Source organism: Scyliorhinus torazame, chromosome 1, assembly GCF_047496885.1.
Source record: "Scyliorhinus torazame isolate Kashiwa2021f chromosome 1, sScyTor2.1, whole genome shotgun sequence".
Lineage (NCBI taxonomy): Eukaryota > Metazoa > Chordata > Chondrichthyes > Carcharhiniformes > Scyliorhinidae > Scyliorhinus > Scyliorhinus torazame.
Window position 1 is genome coordinate 312816507 of NC_092707.1, and position 21013 is coordinate 312837519.

A 21013-nucleotide genomic window follows, 5' to 3' on the forward strand; every position below is an offset into this window, starting at 1 on the left:
GGTTAATGTTCAGAATTTTGATCATCTTGATGTGAGACGTTTTTTCATTTTGTCAAAACTTGTTAACACCTTGTCAACCATTATCACTTATTTTCAATATAAGATTACATTTATTAGAAGTTTCCATGTCTCGTTTTGTAGCACTAATTTGTTCAATATTTAGAAACGCAGCAGTAGGATAAACTAGCTCTTGATCCTTTTGTACGACATTCCTTGTTTTAGCAGAGGCGTTAACAGCATGGGTGTTTCAGTCGTGACCCATGGGTCGCAAGGCCCCTGAGTCCTAGAGCAGTGTGTTCAAGGAATGCTCATTACAATGGAAATTATTTACTTCTTGCCGTTTGCCCTGTTTGAATTTTAAGAACTTGGAAGTTCAAAAAACTTTCATACTGGTGTTAGCTCATTAGTAGAGAAATATTCAGTAGTACCAAGATTGGTGTGTAACAGTAGCTTGAGAAATTTGTAAATTAATGGAATAGATTTAAATCTTATTGCATGTTTTGTGGTATATGCAACCCAGAAAGGCCCAAAATCTAAGCTTTCGATCCATTTTTAAAAGAAAAAACTGGTTACTGCCTGTGTTTAGACAATGGAACTAACTTTTGTGTATGTCAATGCACAAAAAGTAGTTTTATGTCAATGTTGCACGGCACAATTTCTGTCAAAGATTTTGTGTAGAATTCTGCAAATGCAATGTTTTCTGCCATTTTCTGTCATTCCGATTAGCAAATGATATTTATCAAAATGTTGCTAGTCTGTTCTAAGACATCAGATCAGTAAAATTGGCTTTTGAATATTAAGCAGATTTGAGTAATGGTTAATGTATATTATGGAATAGAAAATCTTTTTTAAATAGTCCACAGTAATTGAAAATATTTTTACTTCAGGATCTTACAATAAGAAGTTTAGTTGAGTTATACCTGATCTTTTACTTGGGTTTAAGGGAACCTACCTGTGGAAATCTGCTAATCCTCTTTTGAGCTGGAGCTAGGATAATTCACCATTGTACTGCTGAAGCACTGTTCATTTTTATTTGTTGTTGAACATGTGTGACCTACCACAGAGCACAGTGGAGATTGCAGTTTTAATATGCGGGAAATACTACAGCAACTGTATCCTACACCCTTGAATTGTGTACAAAGTTGGCATAATCTAGTGATTCACCTGTTGTGCTTGATGCTAACACTCAAATGCTTCATTTAAAATTGTGTATTCTAGCCCTTGGTTATTGTTTTAAAAATAGTAACTTTAGTTTAGTGTTTTATGTAGATTTTTAGTTGATTTCTGCAATTAGTTTTCTATCCAAACAGAATTATATAATTCTTCAATCTTTTAATTAAAATTTACATTTATCTTGCTAATTTATAGGGTATGGATGATGTCCAAGTGCGAGCTGCCGCTACAGACATATTCTCTTATCTCGTAGAATATAGTCCATCAATGGTACGTGAGTTTGTAATGCAGGAAGCTCAGCAGAGTGATGATGTAAGTATTTGTCCTTGTAGTGAATAAACAAATTCTGTTTGAAAATAGAGCTAGAACAGAGTTGGCTGCTCTGTTGATTTTCGTTTTTAAAAAACGGTCTATTTATTTGTTAAATTCTTTGTAAACTCCATGCATAAATGATCTTGAAAGCCTCTGCCAGAATTTTGTGGGGGTATCAAAGTCTGTTCAGAAAATAAGGCTTGTAAATATTTCCATTGTGAAAAGCATCTGCTCTTAAATTCTAATGCCAAGTGCAAGTCTGAATTCTATTAAGTTAATTAAACAAGGAGCTGTAATATTTAGCTTTAGTTACACTTAGATTTTTGTCATCCATTTTATTGTGGATTGCTGTCTGAGATTTGTGCATCAGATATTGGGTGCAAAATTAATTCTAATTACTTGAAAAATTAAGCTGTCTGCAGAAATTGGTCTGGGATTTCAACATCAGTCCCACACACTTGAAAGATGCTAGTTTTCTATTTTTGCAAAATGAGGCCAAATAGGCTCAAGTTTGATCAAAGGTTTGCCTTGTGATGTGATGCTACTAACTGCATCTGATTTAAGGTTTTGTTGCATTTTGTTCTTGTGTTTTGGGTTTTCATGCTTCTGCATTGGTATTATGACAATAACCTCAAATCACAAAGTGGCTCTATGTACTAAATATTTGTTGCATATTGTGTTTCTCTACAACGGTGAGGGTATTTTGGTACAGGCAGAGCTAAAGCAGCCAGCATGTACCTGTTTGATAATATCTGTTCCTCTTAAACTCTGCTTGCATTGACTATGGTTGGACTTGTGATACTTTCTAAATGTAGCAGTCAGTACTGCGCGGCATGATTCTGAAGTACTTCAAATGCAGTCTGATCACGTGACTTTGATGAAGTGCCTTTCATGATCACCAGACTTCTCTGACTATATTCTGATTTGTGTTTTGTTTTGAAACCATCTGCCAATTACTTTAATTTTAATATTGTCCAAATTTTAATTTGTTTCCATACAGGACATTCTACTAATTAATGTAATAATTGAACAGATGATCTGCGATGCTGATCCTGAACTTGGTGGAGCAGTTCAGCTAATGGGGCTACTGAGAACTTTAATTGACCCTGAGAATATGTTAGCTACAGCAAATGTAAGACACTTGAAAATATTTTGACAACTCTTGGGGCTGGGGGAGAAATGACAATTTATTGTATTTGCCCAATTTGATTTGCAGTTAATGACCTTGTTCCTCCACTTCTGTTTTTTAAGTGAGGTCTAAGTAGATCTACCACATTGATTTGAACTTTTATTTAAAGAAGTCCCAATTTTAAACACCGAGGTCTATGTCCTGGGGTCTTTTCAAGTTTTAAATCTTTGGCTGCTCAATTTTTCAATTTTTTTTTTCTCTCTAAAGAGAGTACCCAATTCATTTTTTCCAATTAAGGGGCAATTTAGCGTGGCCAATCCACCTAGCCTGCACATCTTTGGGTTGTGGGGGCGAGACCCACGCAAACATGGGGAGAATGTGACCAAGAGCCGGGATTGAACCTGGGACCTCAGTGCTGTGAGGCAGCAGGGCTAGCCCACTGCGCCACCGTGCTGCCTTTGGCTACTCAATTAACTCCCCTGACCCATGCTTAATTGGCACTATTAATTGCTTCCTTTGTTTATACTTGATCCTTCCCCTTTCAAAACCACTCCTGTTCACAAATCACTTAGCCTCACCCTTTCCAGTTACTGTCTGACCTCACATTCCTCTGAGTTCCTCACAGGTGTATCATCTGTCACTCTATATTAATCTCTCCCAGACTGCACTCCTTTCTTTAAAAAAAATCCTTTTGCCCAGTTTCTGGCTGTCAAGACTGCCCTGGATAAAGTTAGAAATAAAATATTTTGTCACAAAAAACATCTCTTGTTTGCTTCAACCGTTGCACCGTTTGATATAGGCAGTCATGGCATCCTGTTCTATTCGCTTTGTCGAGCTCTTTGTGATCGCCCACTGAAAGGTGCTTTTTTTTTTTTTACAAAACAGCCAGTGCCGCTTCAGAAGCAACTTCCATTCATCCAATAGATCTATTCTTGATGCACTTCTTCCTCATCTGTGTTATCTCTCCAACCATTCAGTTATGGAGTTTGTTTCCATAGGTATGCTGGTATGCTAACATCTGATTGTATAACTCACCTCCCTGAAAGTCATGAACTAACTCAATCAGACCGCATCTGACATTGTCAACATTCCTCCAACTGAATAACAACTACCATCTTTCATTCAAGTTCCTTCTCATCATTCATTTTAGCCCTTTGCTGGTCACTTGTTCAGACTGAGAAACCCAAATACTTATGTGTCTATCCCTACCCCATCTTCACACTGGAAGAATCCTTATTCAATTTTTCTCACTGCTGACCCTTGACTAGTTCTATGTTGTCCTTGCTGGCTTCCTCTGTAAACTCTAGCATCTAAAATGCAGCATCTCTGATCCTGTCTCGCACTAAACTCTGTTAATTTTTAAACCAAGTTTATTGTCTTTACCACCTACAAGTCTCTTCACAGCCTTGTTCTGCTCTGTGCTTTCAATCGCTCAAGCCTTCCATCTCTTTTGTCCTCCATACCCTTTATCGTTCCATCATTCATGGCAAAATCTTTAGCTGTCTCAACCCTTCTAGAACTTCTCAAAATTCTTCCTCCTCTACCTTGAATTTCAACTTGATTTCACTGACTTTATTGAATCAATAAATCGTGTTAACCTCATAGCATCAATAATTCTGGTTATATACTCTGGAAGGCGCACCAGCATGCATTTATATAGCACATTTAACATAACAATACATATTAAAATACAAGATTGGCATTTATTATTGGAAGCAGCATTATAAAACTAACTGGTTTGTGATGTAATTTTTGTTGAACCCTAGTTAGTGCAGATTGCTCGATTTGTTTGTGGAAACAAACATTTAAGAAATGCTAGCACAACTGTTCTTGGGTACTTATGTTTCTACTTTTCATTGAGTTTTTTAATCTCTTAAATTTTGGATTGACATAATTCTGTTGTTGATGGAATATCAATGCAAGTGTTTTTTTAAGAAAACACATTTCAGAACTTCGGTAATTACCAACATGTATTCTTGTCATCTTTTTCAGAAAACTGAGAAGACAGAGTTCCTCAGTTTTTTTTACAAGCATTGTATGCATGTTCTCAGCGCTCCTTTACTGGCTAATACCACAGATGAAAAACACAGCAGTAAAGGTGAGTTTCAAACTCATCTATATTAACGTCCACTTGTCGTGTCATCTGTAAATGCTTATGAGCTTTTCAATGTTAATTGTGTCTATATTCCATTACATTGTCATTTTCTGTGCTATTTGTAAGTGACGCTATCGTTTTTTTATTTGGAGCACTTTAACCCTTGAGCATGTTTTTTCTTGTTACACAAGCCCAGTGATGATTTTCCCTATTAAAAATTGAAGTGTTGATTGGCACCATATTAAATAGCCAATTTAAGGCAAGGGGGGATTTATGGTTGCCAGTGTACTTTACCAAGAGCAGCAAAGCAAACCATGTTTTACTCTGTAACAACATTTATTTGAATGAAGAGACTTCTCCGATTGCAGCAAGTCAACTGCAACATGATTTCTCCAGCAAATTGTGTTGACTGTGTCAACCCCTCCCCCAACATGGTTTCTGTTCAAATTTGTTTGCATGTTGCTGGTTGAAAACTGCCCATTAATTAGTGCAATTGTGAAGTCTTTGCAAACTTAGTTTTCTAAAGAAATCAGGTTTCAAAACATCCTTGATCTGCTTAAGAGTGGTAACTTGGTGCAGTTTGATTAATAGAACTGAAAATGGGTTTTTCTCGTACAACAGGCATATTTAATCAGTGTCAGTCCACTACTTGCAAGTAAACCAATTTTAAATTACCTAAAAATACTGAACTATTTGCTAGTTGTGTTGGGACGCTATACTGAGTTTTAAAAATTTATTTTCACAAGTTTTATAAACGTGCCAAAGGAACCAGCTTAATTCACAGAGCTTTCTTAAAGACCTGCACTCAAGTACAGTTGGTGGAAATTCCCAATGGTGGCTAATGTATTCTGAGGGTGCGTCTAGTTTTGTGGGTGGAACCAGAATGCAGCACATTGTTTCTTAAACCAGCTTAAAGATTCTGCTGAACATAATTTGCTCAATTCTATGATCTTTGCATTGGCTATGCTATTTTTTGGGTGAATAAGCCAGTGCAACTGAATGGAAACTCTGCCCCTTGGATGCAGTTTGCATATACCTACAGACCCTTGTCACAAGGTGGTGTGTGTTAAGATCCCCTTGGGAACCAATAATTTGCCTTAAAAAATAACTCCCCATGCTGCTCACGGAAATAAACCGATGGATGAGATTTCACATTTTAGGAATTTTACCGAAACAACCAAATCGGCTTAGATCAAACAATGGTCAAAGGAAAAAGCTATGTTTCTCATTAGCTCATTGATGCAACCAAAACATGCCTTAAAACCACTTGTACCCCCCCCCCCCCCCCCCCCATGCTTCTGGCAGATATGTAGCATTAGAGGAACGGTTCCAAAGTCACTCCTAGCTCCATAAAAGATTCACTTATCTTGCCTGCCAGATCAAAACCTCCAATGTTCTTCGGCAATCATTACGCCTCAGGATCTGACCCTCACCAATGAGGCATGCTTTAGCAAATCCATGTTCCCTGAACTTTCAAGAGCACTGTCTCTTCTTTTTTTGAAGAGAAACTATACCCCAATAGAAAGATTCAGTAGCACTTTATTTGAAAATTTTGCAACCAACATTTTGTTTCAATATTGAAAGTTTTAGTGTCCAGATTAATTCAAACAAAGTAACCTTTTAAAAAAGAAATTTCACGATACCATTAAATTTATCCATTGAATTGTCTTGTGACAATGACTTCATTAACATTTTACTTGCGTCTCCCAAAAGTCTGGTGTTGGGCTAGATATTTTTGTTGAACTTTGATACTTGACAATTATTGATTTTGTGGGCACTTTTTACTAGTCTTTTGAGCCTGCAGCTGTGCTCCACACCTGCCAAATGCCCTAAAATATGGCCCCAGTGCCGATTGTTGTACCCAGGATATTCTGTGTGAGACTTTGCTATATATTTGGGGATATACCTTTGGGGATCACTGACTTCTCAAGCCTGATTGACTTTTCTGGTCAAAGTTTCTTATGCCAACTGTTTGTAGGAAAATGCCCTGAGATTACTCATGGGGACCCATTGCAAAAATAACATTTAAAATATGTTTTTGGTCTTTGTGCAATGGCAAATCATATTAAGATTAGAACTCTGTATCTAATAATGGACTAGTAAATTATATATCCCTTGTGATTTGATAAGTAGGGTGGGTGGAAGTATCTTGAATCTTGAGCTTTAGTAAATCACTGAATTTATTGCTGTCTTTTCCAAGTTATCCAGGTTGACACTCTGTATACCTCTGTGTTAGGGAGCGACAAAAGTCTAAAGGCAAGTTGACCTGGTATCTTAGCCTTGTTGGCGATTGTTAACAAAGTTAGCATAAGCAGCACTTGCACATGCTAATATTAATTTAGGGATGGAACTATTTACCTGCAGATTGAACCTAGCTAGGAGCTTATTACAGTCCCAGCCTAATGTGGACACCGGACAGCTGAAATGGTCTAAATGTCCATAATCTCCCTTTCTAATTTAAGTTCGTGATGCTTTACTACTGCTGAAAGTTTTAAATTCGTTTTTCAGGAAATGCATTGTTTCCTTAGGAGATGAGATAAAATTGATAGTAAAATAAGTTTAGAACTAGTATCAAATTCTGAGTGGTGCGATCTTAACATGGCAAGAATTAATTAGAGTAATAAAAGTGGAATAATTTGAAGAATAAATATTACAATATGGGAATTTCAGGGTCTTTCTGAATGTGTGAACTGAGATGGGCTGAATGGTTTCCGAATTTAATCTTGTAAACTATATTAGCAATGAGTGTCTTTAACATTACCATGTGCTTGATTTTATTTAATAGATGCAGTAATAGATGGATCCGATAGGAATAGTGCTTTTTGTTCTGGTAAGTTGGCATTCATTTACTAAGCTGGTGAATTTTGTGGATAGAATATGTCTAGTGTGGTTTTAAATATTAAAATTATAGCAATTCACAAGCAGTTGATTTGTTTCTGAAGAAGCCAGTTGTGTGCCAGGCTGGTGCCAACTTGATAATTATAATTAGTAACCACCTGCATAAAATATCTTTTTTTTTGTCCTATTTGCGCAGATGTTGCCTCCTGTAATTATACCATGTAGCATATGTTAACTTGTATTTATTTAAACATTTTTGAAGTTTTGATTTCGAAGCATTGTGTTCGAATTGAATTTTGTGGTTGAGTGACGAGGACAAGTAAATGCATTGTGTTAGACCAGAACATTTCAGGCTTGATGGATGTGTGTTGAGTTACTGATACTAACTAACATGGCCATTATGATCTTAATATTTGGCGTGGTGACTTTGGACTATGTAGGCAAAGAATTGGCTAGATTATTGCTCTTAATTACCATCTTTCACCTGCACTCACATTTGTGATTTTTTAAAAATTCATGGGAATATTGCACCTTGAACTGAGTGGTTTGCTAGGCCATTTCAAAGGGCAGTGAGTCAGCAATTTCAGAGGTCAGTTAAGAGTCAACCACATTGCTGTGGGTCTGGAGTCACATGTAGGCCAGACCAGGTAAGGATGACAGATTTCCTTCCCTAAAGGGCATTAGAAAACCAAATGGGGTTTTACAACAATCGACAATGTGTTTTTCGTGGTCATCATTAGATTTTTAGTTCCAGATTTTTGCGGAATTCAAATGTGGTGGGATTGGAACCTGGATCCTCAGCATTACCCCGGGTCTCTGGATTGCTAGTCCAACAACAATGCCACTACGCCACTGCCTTCCCTGTGTGTTGGACAGGATTTGCTTTCTCCCCATTCGCCCCAAGTGCTATATCTAGCCGCCTCTTGAATATATTCAATGTTTTAGCATCAACTACTTCCTGTGGTAGTGGATTCCACAGACTCACCACTCTTTGGGTGAAGGAATGTCTCCTCGTCTCTGTCTGAAATGGTTTACCCTGAATCCTCAGACTGTGACCCCTGGTTCTGGACACACCCACCATTGGGAACCTCTTTCCTGTATCTACCCGGTCTAGTCCTGTTAGAATTTTACAAGTCTCTGAGATCCCCCCTCATTCTTCTGAACTCCAGCGAGAACAATCCTAACCCAATCTTTTTAGTCTGTTTAGTATTTCCGAATGTTACTATTGAACCTGCTTCCACTCCGGATCATAACTTTAAAAATGTAGCAAGTTCCTCTGCTTGTTCCAATTACTTTAAACCCATGTCCTATGGCCATTGACATTTCTACCAGCTGAAACAGTCTTTCCTTATTTACTCTCATCATATCACCTCTTAACGTTTGTGCTTTAAGGAGAACAATCCCAGCTTCTGCAGTCGCTCCATATGACTGAAGTCGTCCATCCTTGGTATCATTCTAGTATATCATTTCTACACCCCGTCCGAGGCCTTTGAAAGTTTTCCTAAAGTGTGATGCCCAGAATTAAACACACTACTCCAGTGTTTTATAAAGGTTTAGTACAACTTATTTGAGGTTTTTTTTCTTCCTCAATTAATAAAGCCAAGTGCAAGTTTGCTTTAACTGCCTTCTCAAATTGTCCTGGCACCTTCAAAAATTTGTGTTCATACATTCTCAGGTCTCTTCCTACAGCCCTTGCAAAATTGTAGAATCAAGTAGTTTGCCTATACTTCCGAACTCTTATGAAGAATGAAGATATAGGGCAGGATCTTCCAGCCGCGTTCAGCAACCAGAGAAACCTGCCCGAGGTCAATGGTGTTCTCCAATGTACCCGGTTCGGGCGGTGGGCAGGGCAGGAGAATCCAGTCCATGTGGCAAGCAGGCAGTGTTTGCAGAAGTGTGCCCCATTCTGTGTGTATCTTCGAAAAATGAAGGAAAGGGAAATTGTGGCACCTAGTAAGAATGCAGCTTTCATTTTACTGTTGCATGCAGTGCCTTTTGGTCACTAAGGATAAGTAAAGTTAAAGTTTCAAATGTTTCCAAAAATGTTGTTTAATCAGACAAAATTTATCTTTGTAACATTTATTTGCAAGGTAGGTATCCTTACAGCTTGTTGAGAGTGCCAAAAACCAAATGCGTGCGGACCTTAAACTAAGGTCAGCTTCTATTTGGCCAGTTTCTTTTTTGTGGTGCCCAGATTTTCCATTGAGATTGCAACTAGGCAGATTTATTTTGGGAGGCTGACTTTCTATCAGCTTGGCATGGTTCTGAACCAAAGTCCCAGCAGTTGAAATGCAGGTTAATAGTACATTTTACTTCTCTCATCCTGTTTCAGATTAGTTTTCAAAATGAAATAAAAACATAAAGTTTTAATTTTTCTTAGATAACTTCCAGACAGCACAGCTGTTGGCCTTGATTCTTGAGTTACTTACTTTCTGTGTGGAACATCACACATATCACATCAAGAACTACATCATGAACAAAGATTTGCTGCGAAGGGTTTTGGTACTGATGAACTCAAAACACACTTTTCTAGCCTTATGTAAGTGAACACTGGTAAAAGTGTAACTAATAACTTGAGTCTGAATTACTTTAGTCTGATATTTATCTGTCTTTTGCTACCATGTTCTTTAACAATTTTTTACCAGATTTATATTGCTTTTTATTAGAATTGAATGGCAGATGTATAATTGTAAAATAAACTCAGACAACCTGGTCAAAACTGCAATTGGAATCCACTTTGTTCTGGTTCTGTGGAGATGGCAAATGTTTCCTGGGGTCCACGTTCCTGCCTACCAGAGGTATTTGATAACACAGCTGAAGGGCATAAGAGTGAAAGATGAGGTAGAAAATGAGAAATGTATCTCAGTACATTATCTGGGACTACACCGGATTTAACAAGCAGGGAAGAGATTCTTCAGGAAGTTGGTGGATTCTGTAACACAGTTGAAGGACCCTATAGTTTAAATATCTTATGCCTGACTCTGCACTTCCATACCATTGATCTCTGGGAGATCTGGACTATTGTCTCTCAAACAAGAGCATCCATCCAAACAGCAGCAACATGCCTTGTTTCTTTCATTGTTTATAACAAATTAGCACCTTGCGTTTCAAAGAATGTCTGATACTATGCACCATATTTATCTAACAACTTAGATGATGGAATGGAAAATCATATATCCAAATTGCCCAAGGACACAAAGATAGGTGAGATTGTGAACAGTGTTTAGACAAAATTGTAAAATTACGCCGATATTGATGATTTGTGATTGAACAAAACTGAATTTCAATGTAGCAAATGTGAGGGCATTCACTGTATTTAAAAAAGATTGAACCGATACGTTCTCAATGGTGCAAAGCGAGAGACACTGGAGGTTCAGAAAATTGGGAATTCAGTAACATATAACATTAAAATGTCATAATTAGCTTTAGAACATTATTGGAAAGCATAATATTTGACTGCTGACTAGAATACAAGGGAGTATAATCCAGACTATAACTGTACAGAACCCTGGTTAGACCACACTGAAGCACTTTGAGAATTCTGCACATCAAACCTTAGGAAAGATATAATGGCTGTGGACGGTTTAAAACCAAAAAGGTAATTTGTATATGGAGTTGAAAGATGGGGTCAAGGTTCTTGATGGGTATGAAAGCGATGCAACAAAACCAATATTGCAGTTCAAGAGGGCTATGAAATATTGAATGATATTAGCAAAATCGAAGAAATATTAGGGGGTTTAGCATCTTTGAAAGTTGGTAAATCACCCAGCAGAATGAAATATATTCCAGGCTGCAAAGAGAAACAAGGAAGGAAATAGTAAGGGCTCTGACCATCACGTTCCAATCCTCTCTGGCTACAAGTGTTGACCTTTTTTAAAAAAAAGGTATGTAGGGATAGATAGTAACCTTTGGTGGTAGGCAAACTGTTGGAAAATAAATTGAGGAACAAAATAAATCATCACTTGGGTGCAGTTAGACAGTAGGCAAAGATTTAAAGGAAGGTGATATCTCACTAAATGTCATTTACATTTTTGAGGAAATCACCAGGAAGGTCGATGACAGTAATATATTTTATGTCTACAAGATTTTAGTAAGACTTTTGACAGGGTCTTCTTCCTATATGACCGACTACTTGGAATAGTGTTGAATCCAAGGCAGGTTGGATTCACAATTGACTCAGGGCAGCAAAGGGTAATGGTCAACTGAAAGGATGTTTCCAGTGGAGTTCTACTCAGCTAGATCTCTTTTTGTGATACATATCAATGATTTAAAATAAAATGTATGGGCATAGTTACATTTGCAGCCGGTGCAAAAATAGGTTGAGAGATTTATCGTGAAGAAGAGTACCGCAAACTGCAGGAAGATATCAATGGACTGATCACAAGCAGAAAGTGATGAATAAAATTCAATCCAGAGAATTGAGATAATATATTTACGTAGGACAAACAATGCAAGAGACTATACAATAACTAGTAGGATACTGAGAAATGTGAAACAGAGGGACATCACATCACTAATTTAATCATGGTGATTCCTAGAAGGTCTTCAATAATGCACAGTATCACAGCACTCACTCTCTTACGGCAGAGCCCTCCGAGATTTTCAATGAAAGATGTTGATAGTGTTAAAGTCTTGACATGTCCCGGAAAGTCTTCCAAAGTGTCTCCAAGGTCCGAACAGCATTTGAAGAGGATTTTGGGGTGTATGTTCACAGATTGCTGAAGGTAGCAGGGCAGGTAGATAAGGTGGTTAAGAAGGCATCTGGAATATTGCACTTTATTAGCTGAGACAGCATGCAAGAGCAAGGAAGTTATGCTGGAACAGTATAAGAGTTTAGTTAGGCCTCAACTCAAGTTGCAGTTTTGACACTGCATTGCAGAAAGGATATGAGTAGAGAGGGCAAAGGGAACATTTATTAGATTGTTGCCAGAATGGAGCTTTTTTAGCTATGAGGAAAGATTTGATAGAGTAGGATTATTTTTTTTGGGGGGGAGATTTAGTGAAGATTTACTACATTACCAGAGTGACTACACTTCATTGACAGTAAAGTACTTGGAGATGTGTGGTTGTGAAATGTGGTTGTTTATAAATGTGCATCAAAACACTGCTGCAGTTAGTTCCAGGGTCAAGAAGTATTTATGTGCTCAAAGTAAAAATCTCATTAGTAAAATTCCATTTGTGGTAGAGGCTAGAACCGGAGGACATAGTTTAAAAATAAGGGGTCTCACATTTAAAACGGAGGTGAGAATTTTTTTTCTTTGAGCTGTGAAACTTTGGAATTCTTTTGCCAAGAGAGTGGCGGAGGCAGGGTCGGTGATTATTTTAAAACCAGGGGAAGATGGATTCTTCACTAACAAGGGAGTCTTAAGTTTACCGGACATAGCTGGAGGCCATGATCAGAACAGCCATGATTTTATTGAATGGCAGAGCAGGTGTGAGGTGCCGAATATACTACTACTAATTCATATGTATGAAGGCTATTGGATTTTAGCTCCGAAATCCATGAGTTGTGACATCAGCCCATTGATTCTATTTTCCCGTCACCACTCAGTTAAGAATAGGATGTCAATGATCTGGAAACAAAGAACAATATAGCGCAGGAACAGGCCCATCGGCCCTCTAATCCTGCGCCAACCATGGTACCTGCCTAAACTAAAACCGTCTGCACTTAAGGAGTCTGTATCCTTCCATTCCCACCCTATTCATATATTTGTCTAGATGTCCCTTAAATAGCGCTATCGTACCTGCTCCCACCACCTACTCAGGCAGTGAGTTCCATATATTTACCACCCTCTGTGTTTAAAAAAAAAAAAACTTGCCTCGCACATCATTTCTAAACTTTTCCCCATGCACTTTAAAGCTATGTCCCCTAGTACTTGACTCTCCTACCCTAGGAAAGAGCATCTGACTATCCACTCTGTCCATGCCACTCATAATCTTGTAGACCCCTTATCAGGTCGCCTCTCAACCTCTGTCGTTCCAGTGAGAACCGACCGAGTTTATCTACCTCTCCTCATAACTAATGCCGTCCATACCAGGCAACATCCTAGTAAACCACTTCTGTACCCTCTCCAAAGCATCCACATCCTTCTGGTAGTATGGTGACCAGAATTGTACACAATATTCCAAATTAGTCCCAACCATGGTCCTGTAGAGCTGCAACATGACTTGCCAATTTTTATATTCAATGCCCCGACCGATGAAGGCCAACATGCCATATACCTTCTTGACCACCTTATCCACGTGAGTGCCACTTTCAGTGATCGGTGGACATGCACGCCCAGATCTCTCTGCCTGTCAGTACTCACGAGTTCTACAATTTGTTGTGTAATTCCTACATGCATTGGACCTTCCAAAGTGCATTTCCTCACTTGTCCGGATTAAACTCCATCTGCCATTTCTCTGCCCAAGGCTGCAACCAGTTTATATCCTGCTGTATCCTCTGACAATCCTCTTCACTATCCGTAACTCCACCAATTTTTGTGTCGTCTGCGAACTTACTAATCACACCAGCTACATTTTCTTCCAACTCATTTATATACACCACGAACAACGAAGGCCCCAGAACTGATCCCTGTGGAATGCTGCTAGTCGCAGCCTTCCATTCTGAAAAACATCCTTCTACTGCTCCCCTGTTTTCTGTGCTCAAGCCAGTTCTGTATCCAACTTGCCAGCTCTCCTCTGATCCCATGTGACTTCACCTTTTGTACCAGTCTACATGAGGTACCTTGTCAAAAGCTTTACTGTAATCCATGTTTACAACATCTACTCCCTCATCTATCATCTTTGTCACTTCCTCGAAAAACTCGATCAAATTAGTGAGGCACGACCTCCCCTTCACAAAACCATGCTGTCCATCTTTTCAAATGTGAGTAAATCCTATCTCTAAGAATCTTTTCCAATAATTCCTACCAGTGATGTCAGGCTCACCGGTCATTTCCTGGATTTTTCCCTGCTGCCCTTTTTAAACAATGGAACAGCATTGTCTGCTCTCCAGTCCTCTAGAACTTCACCTGTAGCCATTGGGGGTACAAATATTACTGTTTAATAGTTTATCACTATAGTTGTGTATTGCTTTGGTGCATGGTAATAGCCCAGCATACAGTTTGGCTCAGCTGTTACTTCTCTCGACGCTGAACCTAGGGTTCAAGCAATGCATGAAAACATTCATCATTTAACGAAGACCACTGAACTCATTGTTGATCGGAAAATTCTATAAGCAGCAATCTGATTGTCATCTCTGCTCAATTTAATTTCAGTAGCATGTGCTTTGAGAAGGGCTATAAAAATGCAAATTCTTGAAGTAATATAAAAACTTTATGCTCATGTATATGGGAATTATCATCTTCTGTCCAATTGATCTGTAGGGGAATCAGAGAGGCAAAATGGTTTTGGCTGCAACATCCAAAGGGTGGAAACGGAGTTTGACATAAAGAATGGCGTTGTCAATGGAAAGTTTGAAGTTTGATGAGATTAGAGCAGGGCACTAAGTTTTTTCCACGGCTGGAGTTGATCTCTGGGCAACCAGCCATGTTTGAATCGTAGCTGAAACCACTTGCTGCTTGGGGTCGAAAGTAGTTTCAATGGTGGTATAGAGCTGAAAGAAATCTTGATTCATCTGGGACTTCATGTTAAACAGGTAGCCTCCATATTTAAAAACTTTGGAGATGCTGGTGGTGGCCATATTTTGATATCAGCATGTATGTAGAAGCTGATCTTGTTCTTGCAGATAATGTTGCTAAAGGACAGAATTTAGACAATGAATGAAGAACCAAGGATTGAGTCCTGTCGCTTAGCAGGTAACTATATGGCTTGGGAGGAGTATTTTTTTGAGTTGTGTCGAGGTAATAGAATGTAACTGCAAGGAAGATGGTCTGAGGAGGAAGTGCTGGAGAATGGAAACTGCAACAGGAGAGGTGAGGAGGGACAATAACTTAGCAGTATCAAAAATGTCATGCTCCTGGGCTAGATGGTGTGGAAACTGGATCGGTGAGAATGGTGCTGAATATGTATTTAGATGGCTGTAATGCGGTGGGGAGAAAAAGTAGACTGAGGGGTAAGAGGCTCAAGGAATGAATCTGGGAATTATGGTTTTGAAAGAAGTGGGAAAAGGTGCTGTGGGATGCAGATAATGTTGGAAGTCATGCGGCCAAGCAAGTTGTGTTCAGGAGCAGGTTACAGGTGCTGGGATTTATGGAGATGAACTTGGTGAGGGGTAGTGGGGGGAGAAACTGCTGTGGTGGGCTGGAGCCTGTGACGGTATGTATATTGTGTGAATAATGAAGGGTTAACCATTTACTGTAACTGCATCCAACCACTAGATGGCAATCAAGCGCATATACGTGGATCACGTGATACTCTTGATTCGGGGAGAAGATTGTTAGGCAAGGTAGAGAATATTCGTGTTATCAGGAACTCTGTAATTTAAGTCATAGTTTTAGTGAATCTGTAATTTTTATATCTTAGCAAGCAAGTCAAATCTATTTAGATGTAGTGTAAATAAATTAGCTTTGTTCAAAACTTAGTTTGATGTTCTTTGAGGCACTACATTTCGAAGCCATCCTCCTTCAGAAAGCAAAGAACATCACAGAGCCCAAATCTGGTTGGGGTGCTGAGAGGAGATGAAGTAGTGGTCTCCATCTAGATCTCGATTCATGAATTGCTCCAAGGTAGATGGATTTGAGATGGTTTTGGCATACATGATGATTCTGGCGGAATGGGAAGATTTGACCCTAGAACAAGACTGGCAGCTGTTGGAGGTAGTCCAAACTGACGCACAGTACTGAGATCTAAGTAAATAGTTACTTTTCCTGAAAACAGGTGCACTGCGTTTTATGAGGAGGATCATTGGACTAAAGGATGAATTCTATAATCGATACATCACTAAAGGCAACCTCTTTGAACCAGTTATAAATGCCTTTTTGGATAATGGAACCAGATATAATCTACTTAATTCAGCAATAATTGAACTCTTTGAATTTATCAGAGTGGTAAGTTTCTATTTTTGTAATGGTTTATGGTAAAATTTCTATTTGTATAAAATGCCTTAGATGAGCTTTCCTCCAGGTTATGATTTTCCAGTCTGAGTGGTGTCTTATCCATTTCTTTATTATACATACATGTTACCACAGGAGGATATCAAGTCACTTACAACACACATAGTTGACAACTTCTACAAAGCACTTGAACACATAGAGTATGTGCAAACGTTTAAAGGACTGAAGCTGAGATATGAACAGGAAAGGGATAGACTTCAAAATCAGAAGCTGAACAGGTAGGAGAATTAATTGAAGATCGTATATGTTCAACTGTGGCAATTGAGCTTCACAGATCATTACTTTTAAACGTATTACACCTAAAAATAAATGTCAGTTTAAATTCCGTATTTATTGTGCATGTTCTAGTTTGTGCAGCATATTAAGCAGCATATATTCTAATCTATTAGCCTTATTGTAATTTGGCATATAATGAAATATTAAAGGTACTCTGACTAATTTGATACTCTGATGTGAAGAATAGAACAAAATATCAGCAAGAATATGTTCAGGGTGTTTAAATCTGGGCACCCAGATAGCATTTATGGAAACCATATAGAGATACGCACAATATGACATTACCAGTCCCACAATCAGATTACTGCATGTCACAGATATTTTTCACCAGCTCACAACTCCCTATGCGCTTTCCTTTTTTTTAAATTTCCAGCACCAATTCATTTTTTCCAATTAAGGGACAATTTAGCATGGTCAATCCACCTACCCTGCTCATCTTTGGATTGTGGGGGCGCAACCCACGCAAGCACGGGGAGAATGTGCAAACTCCACATAGACGGTGACCCAGAGCAGGGATCGAACCTGGGACCTCGGCGCTGTGAGGCAGCAGTGCTAACCACTGTGCCACCGTGCTGCCCTCTATGTGCTTTCCTAACTTCAGTGATTCTGCTGACTTCACAGTGAGCATTTGTGTTTTGTCAATTTGCCCACCAAATCTACATAACACGATATTTTGAGTATCGACTAACCAGTAATTAAAAGCACTGCAGTGTAACAATATGCACAAATGGAATACTTAAAATTGTTTCTTAATTCAGCACAGTTCCTGCTGAAATAGGTCCTTAACCTGACAAAAGAGGGCGAGGAATAAATGGCAGGACAGATAGCTGTATCAAAAATATCATACACTAAGTTGACACCGGAAGGAGATTAAATGTTAAAACTCTTTGAGGAAATACTTCTGAGTTGTGCATAGCTATTTGCATGTGGGTTAGTTAAGTTTTTAAAGATTTTATATACTGAAATATCACAGCTTTTATAGTTTTTTTTTTTTATGGTGCCTGAGGTAAATTCCAGGGACTAATCATCCAGGATTGCAGAGAAAACCCATGATTTGCAAGTTTGAACTATTTGCATGGTCACATTTGCACTGGTGATTACTCTTTTTTAAAAAATTGGTATTCCACAATTTTGAATTTGTTCTTTGCTCTTGTCAAATAACTATAAAATGCAAGTACATTGAGCTATGTACAGCTTAGTTCCATAAATGAGCAGCACAATGACTTATTAGTAGGTTTGTGTTAGTATACTGACACAAGGCAATGATTATTGCACTAGTTTTATAGAGAATCTATTCCCTGGCAGAAAATTTTCTTTCTTGTTGAGGGAAAGTATTTTTATCAGGATAAATGCAGATTCTGGCCAAGGTTGAAACTTCTATATGACCTTTCACATTTGGGTTTGCTTAGTTTGTACCAGAACAGTGTTTTATATACCCCCTCACAATGTTCTGCTGTCAGGAGCTGTTTTGGGGGATGAATGTAAGGTGCTGGTCCACAGGCACTGCCATACTGTAATTTGAACCAAACTATTGACAATGTAGAGGAAAGTAGTCCCAGTAGGGAAATGGGTATAATTTATTTGCACTTGAGGATGTTAAAATAATGGAATTTTCCCAAGAGTGTAAAGTGTTGGTTTGCATTAATTTGCTTTATGCTGTATTACTCGCTATAATGTAAAAAATATGCGCACATGTTGTGATTGACAGAAAAATTGTATAAAATAGCTAAACAAACTGGCAGTGTTGATATTTTCTTTGGGTAGAGATGCATTCTCGTAGTACCCAACCATGCAAACTAGGAAATTCCACATTCAATTCCCAGTTGTATTGTTAATTGATTTCAGCAGAATCAACTTTGGAATGTTTCAATTGACTTCCATGCCAAACCAGGAAGTATTCCTACTCCTAAATCAACTTATGAATGTAAGGTACAAAGTACTTGTTTGTCAACATCAGGTAAGCCAAGGATCAGGCTTGGCTCTGATGCCTCCTGTAATAGAATGTTTGCCAACGCACACTGTTTAGGTTCATGCATGAAGTATGACGATTTGGGCAATGTGTCGGAGGGCTGCAGCCACCCACAAAGCCAAGCCACCAATGAGGATCAGCACCTTCTGGCGAAGGGGACAAGGAGGGAAGAGGAGAAGGAGAAAATGATGAAAGGATTATGCGTGGAATAAAATTGGGGCTTGACAGTTTGCATAATTCAGGTTAGCTGATGTGATTGTAAATATGTCTGTCTATAAACAAACATATAACTATCTCAGTTTGGAAGTTGAAAAGACATTTAGCATTCCAGTTAACATTTTTTTGACTTTGGTCGAACTTGTTGATTAATAGTTGTTAATGTGTTTTTTAAATTAAGTGTACCATCTATATTGCGTAATAATCGGTATCGGAGAGATGCACGAGCGTTGGAGGAAGATGAAGAGATGTGGTTTAACGAGGATGAGGAAGAGGAGGAAGGAGAGGCTCTAGTACCGCATGTAGAGAAATCCAAATCGGAGGATGACTATCCAGACAGTTATGGGAAATTTCTGGAGACTAAAAAAGGTATAGTGATTTTCAGGTGCACTGATTTGATTGGCAGTACATTCTACTTTTAAAAAAAAAATAATTTTTATTAAATGTTTTCATAAAATATCAATAACAAAATGAGAAAGAAAAAAGAACCCAACAGGGTTAAGTACAAATCTAAAAAGGCAACCCCCCCCCCCCCCCCCCGTGCCTAAATAATAAATTAACATTAACACCCCGACTTAAGACAACAGGTGTATACGCCCCCTCAGACCCTTCCAGTGTAAATAACAAACAAAAATAAAGTAAACCTCCCGAGCTGCTGCTGCCATTGACCAATGTCTATCGTTCTGCCAGGAAGTCTAAGAACGGTTGCCACCGCCTAAAGAACCCTTGTACCGACCCTCTCAAGGCGAATTTCACCCTCTCCAATTTAATGAACCCTGCCATATCGCTGATCCAGGATTCCACGCTTGGGGGCCTCGTATCTTTCCACTGAAGGAGAATCCTTCGCCGGGCTACCAGGGACGCAAAGGCCAGAATTTCAGCCTCTTTCGCCTCTTGCACTCCCGGCTCCTCTGCCACCCCAAATATTGCGAGCCCCCAGCCCGGTTTGACCCTGGATCCTACCACCATCGACACCGTCCTCGCTACGCCCTTCCAAAATTCCTCCAGCGTTGGGCATGCCCAGAACATATGGGTGTGATTTGCTGGGCTCCCTGAGCACCTAACACACCTGTCCTCACTCCCAAAGAACCTGCTCATCCTTGTCCCGGTCATGTGTGCCCTGTACAGCACCTTAAACTGTATGAGGCTGAGCCTCGCGCACGAAGAGGAAGAGTTCACCCTCCCTAGGGCATCTGCCCACGTCCCCTCTTCGATCTCCTCTCCCAATTGGCAGTACATTCTAGTTATATGGTACTTGAGTTTAAATATCTCCTAGAGTGCCAAAAGAAAAGGGTGGTGCACAAACTGCTTTCATGTGCACTTAAATTACCCTATTTCCAGATAGCTGAATATTATCAACGAGCAACATAAAGCTTATGTACTAATATTGAGTTGGGAGAGAATGAATGAGAGTTCAATTTTGAACTAACATTGTTTTAATGTAAGCAACTGTCCATCTTGCTGGAAATATTTTTGTTAGCCTGTCAACATTCATAAATACATACCAGTATAAAACTGAGCAAAATACTTGTAAATTTGAGAGTTTTTGCATATGCACTTTGGACATTGTCATTGGAATGGCCTTGACATACAAACTGCATTTTTTTCTGTGATCTGAGGATCGAACTTTGTGCATTTTTCTTTGGAAATGTTAGTGCAATTGGCAAAACTATTATCATTTTAATGTTTATATTCAAATTTTCTACTGGTTATTTATAAGCTCAAAATTTTACATTTGGTGTAAAAACCACTGTCATCCTAACCTTTAGATAATGCACTTATAATTGATGCATTTGTTCATAAAGTGAAAATAGTATTTTTAACTCTTCAAAGCTTTAATCTGAGTAAATAGCTGTTGATGCATTTTTAATTAAATTCCAGTTACAGAAATATTACCTGCTCTGATTAAATGTGGAATCTCCACATTAATTGCACAACTGCATTAAAAA

General features: G+C 38.7%; 1 protein-coding gene across 1 annotated transcript in view; it reads left to right on the forward strand.

Moving 5' to 3' along the window:
* Positions 1-21013, forward strand: part of LOC140423947 (serine/threonine-protein phosphatase 4 regulatory subunit 3) — a 65503-nt gene that overhangs the window by 29023 nt on the left and 15467 nt on the right. Inside the window, exons 7-14 of the mRNA XM_072507825.1 lie at positions 1369-1485; positions 2486-2617; positions 4607-4712; positions 7495-7539; positions 9928-10086; positions 16368-16537; positions 16679-16821; positions 19246-19433. Of these exons, the coding sequence (XP_072363926.1) occupies positions 1369-1485; positions 2486-2617; positions 4607-4712; positions 7495-7539; positions 9928-10086; positions 16368-16537; positions 16679-16821; positions 19246-19433 (1060 nt within the window). The remainder of the gene's footprint in view (positions 1-1368; positions 1486-2485; positions 2618-4606; positions 4713-7494; positions 7540-9927; positions 10087-16367; positions 16538-16678; positions 16822-19245; positions 19434-21013) is intronic.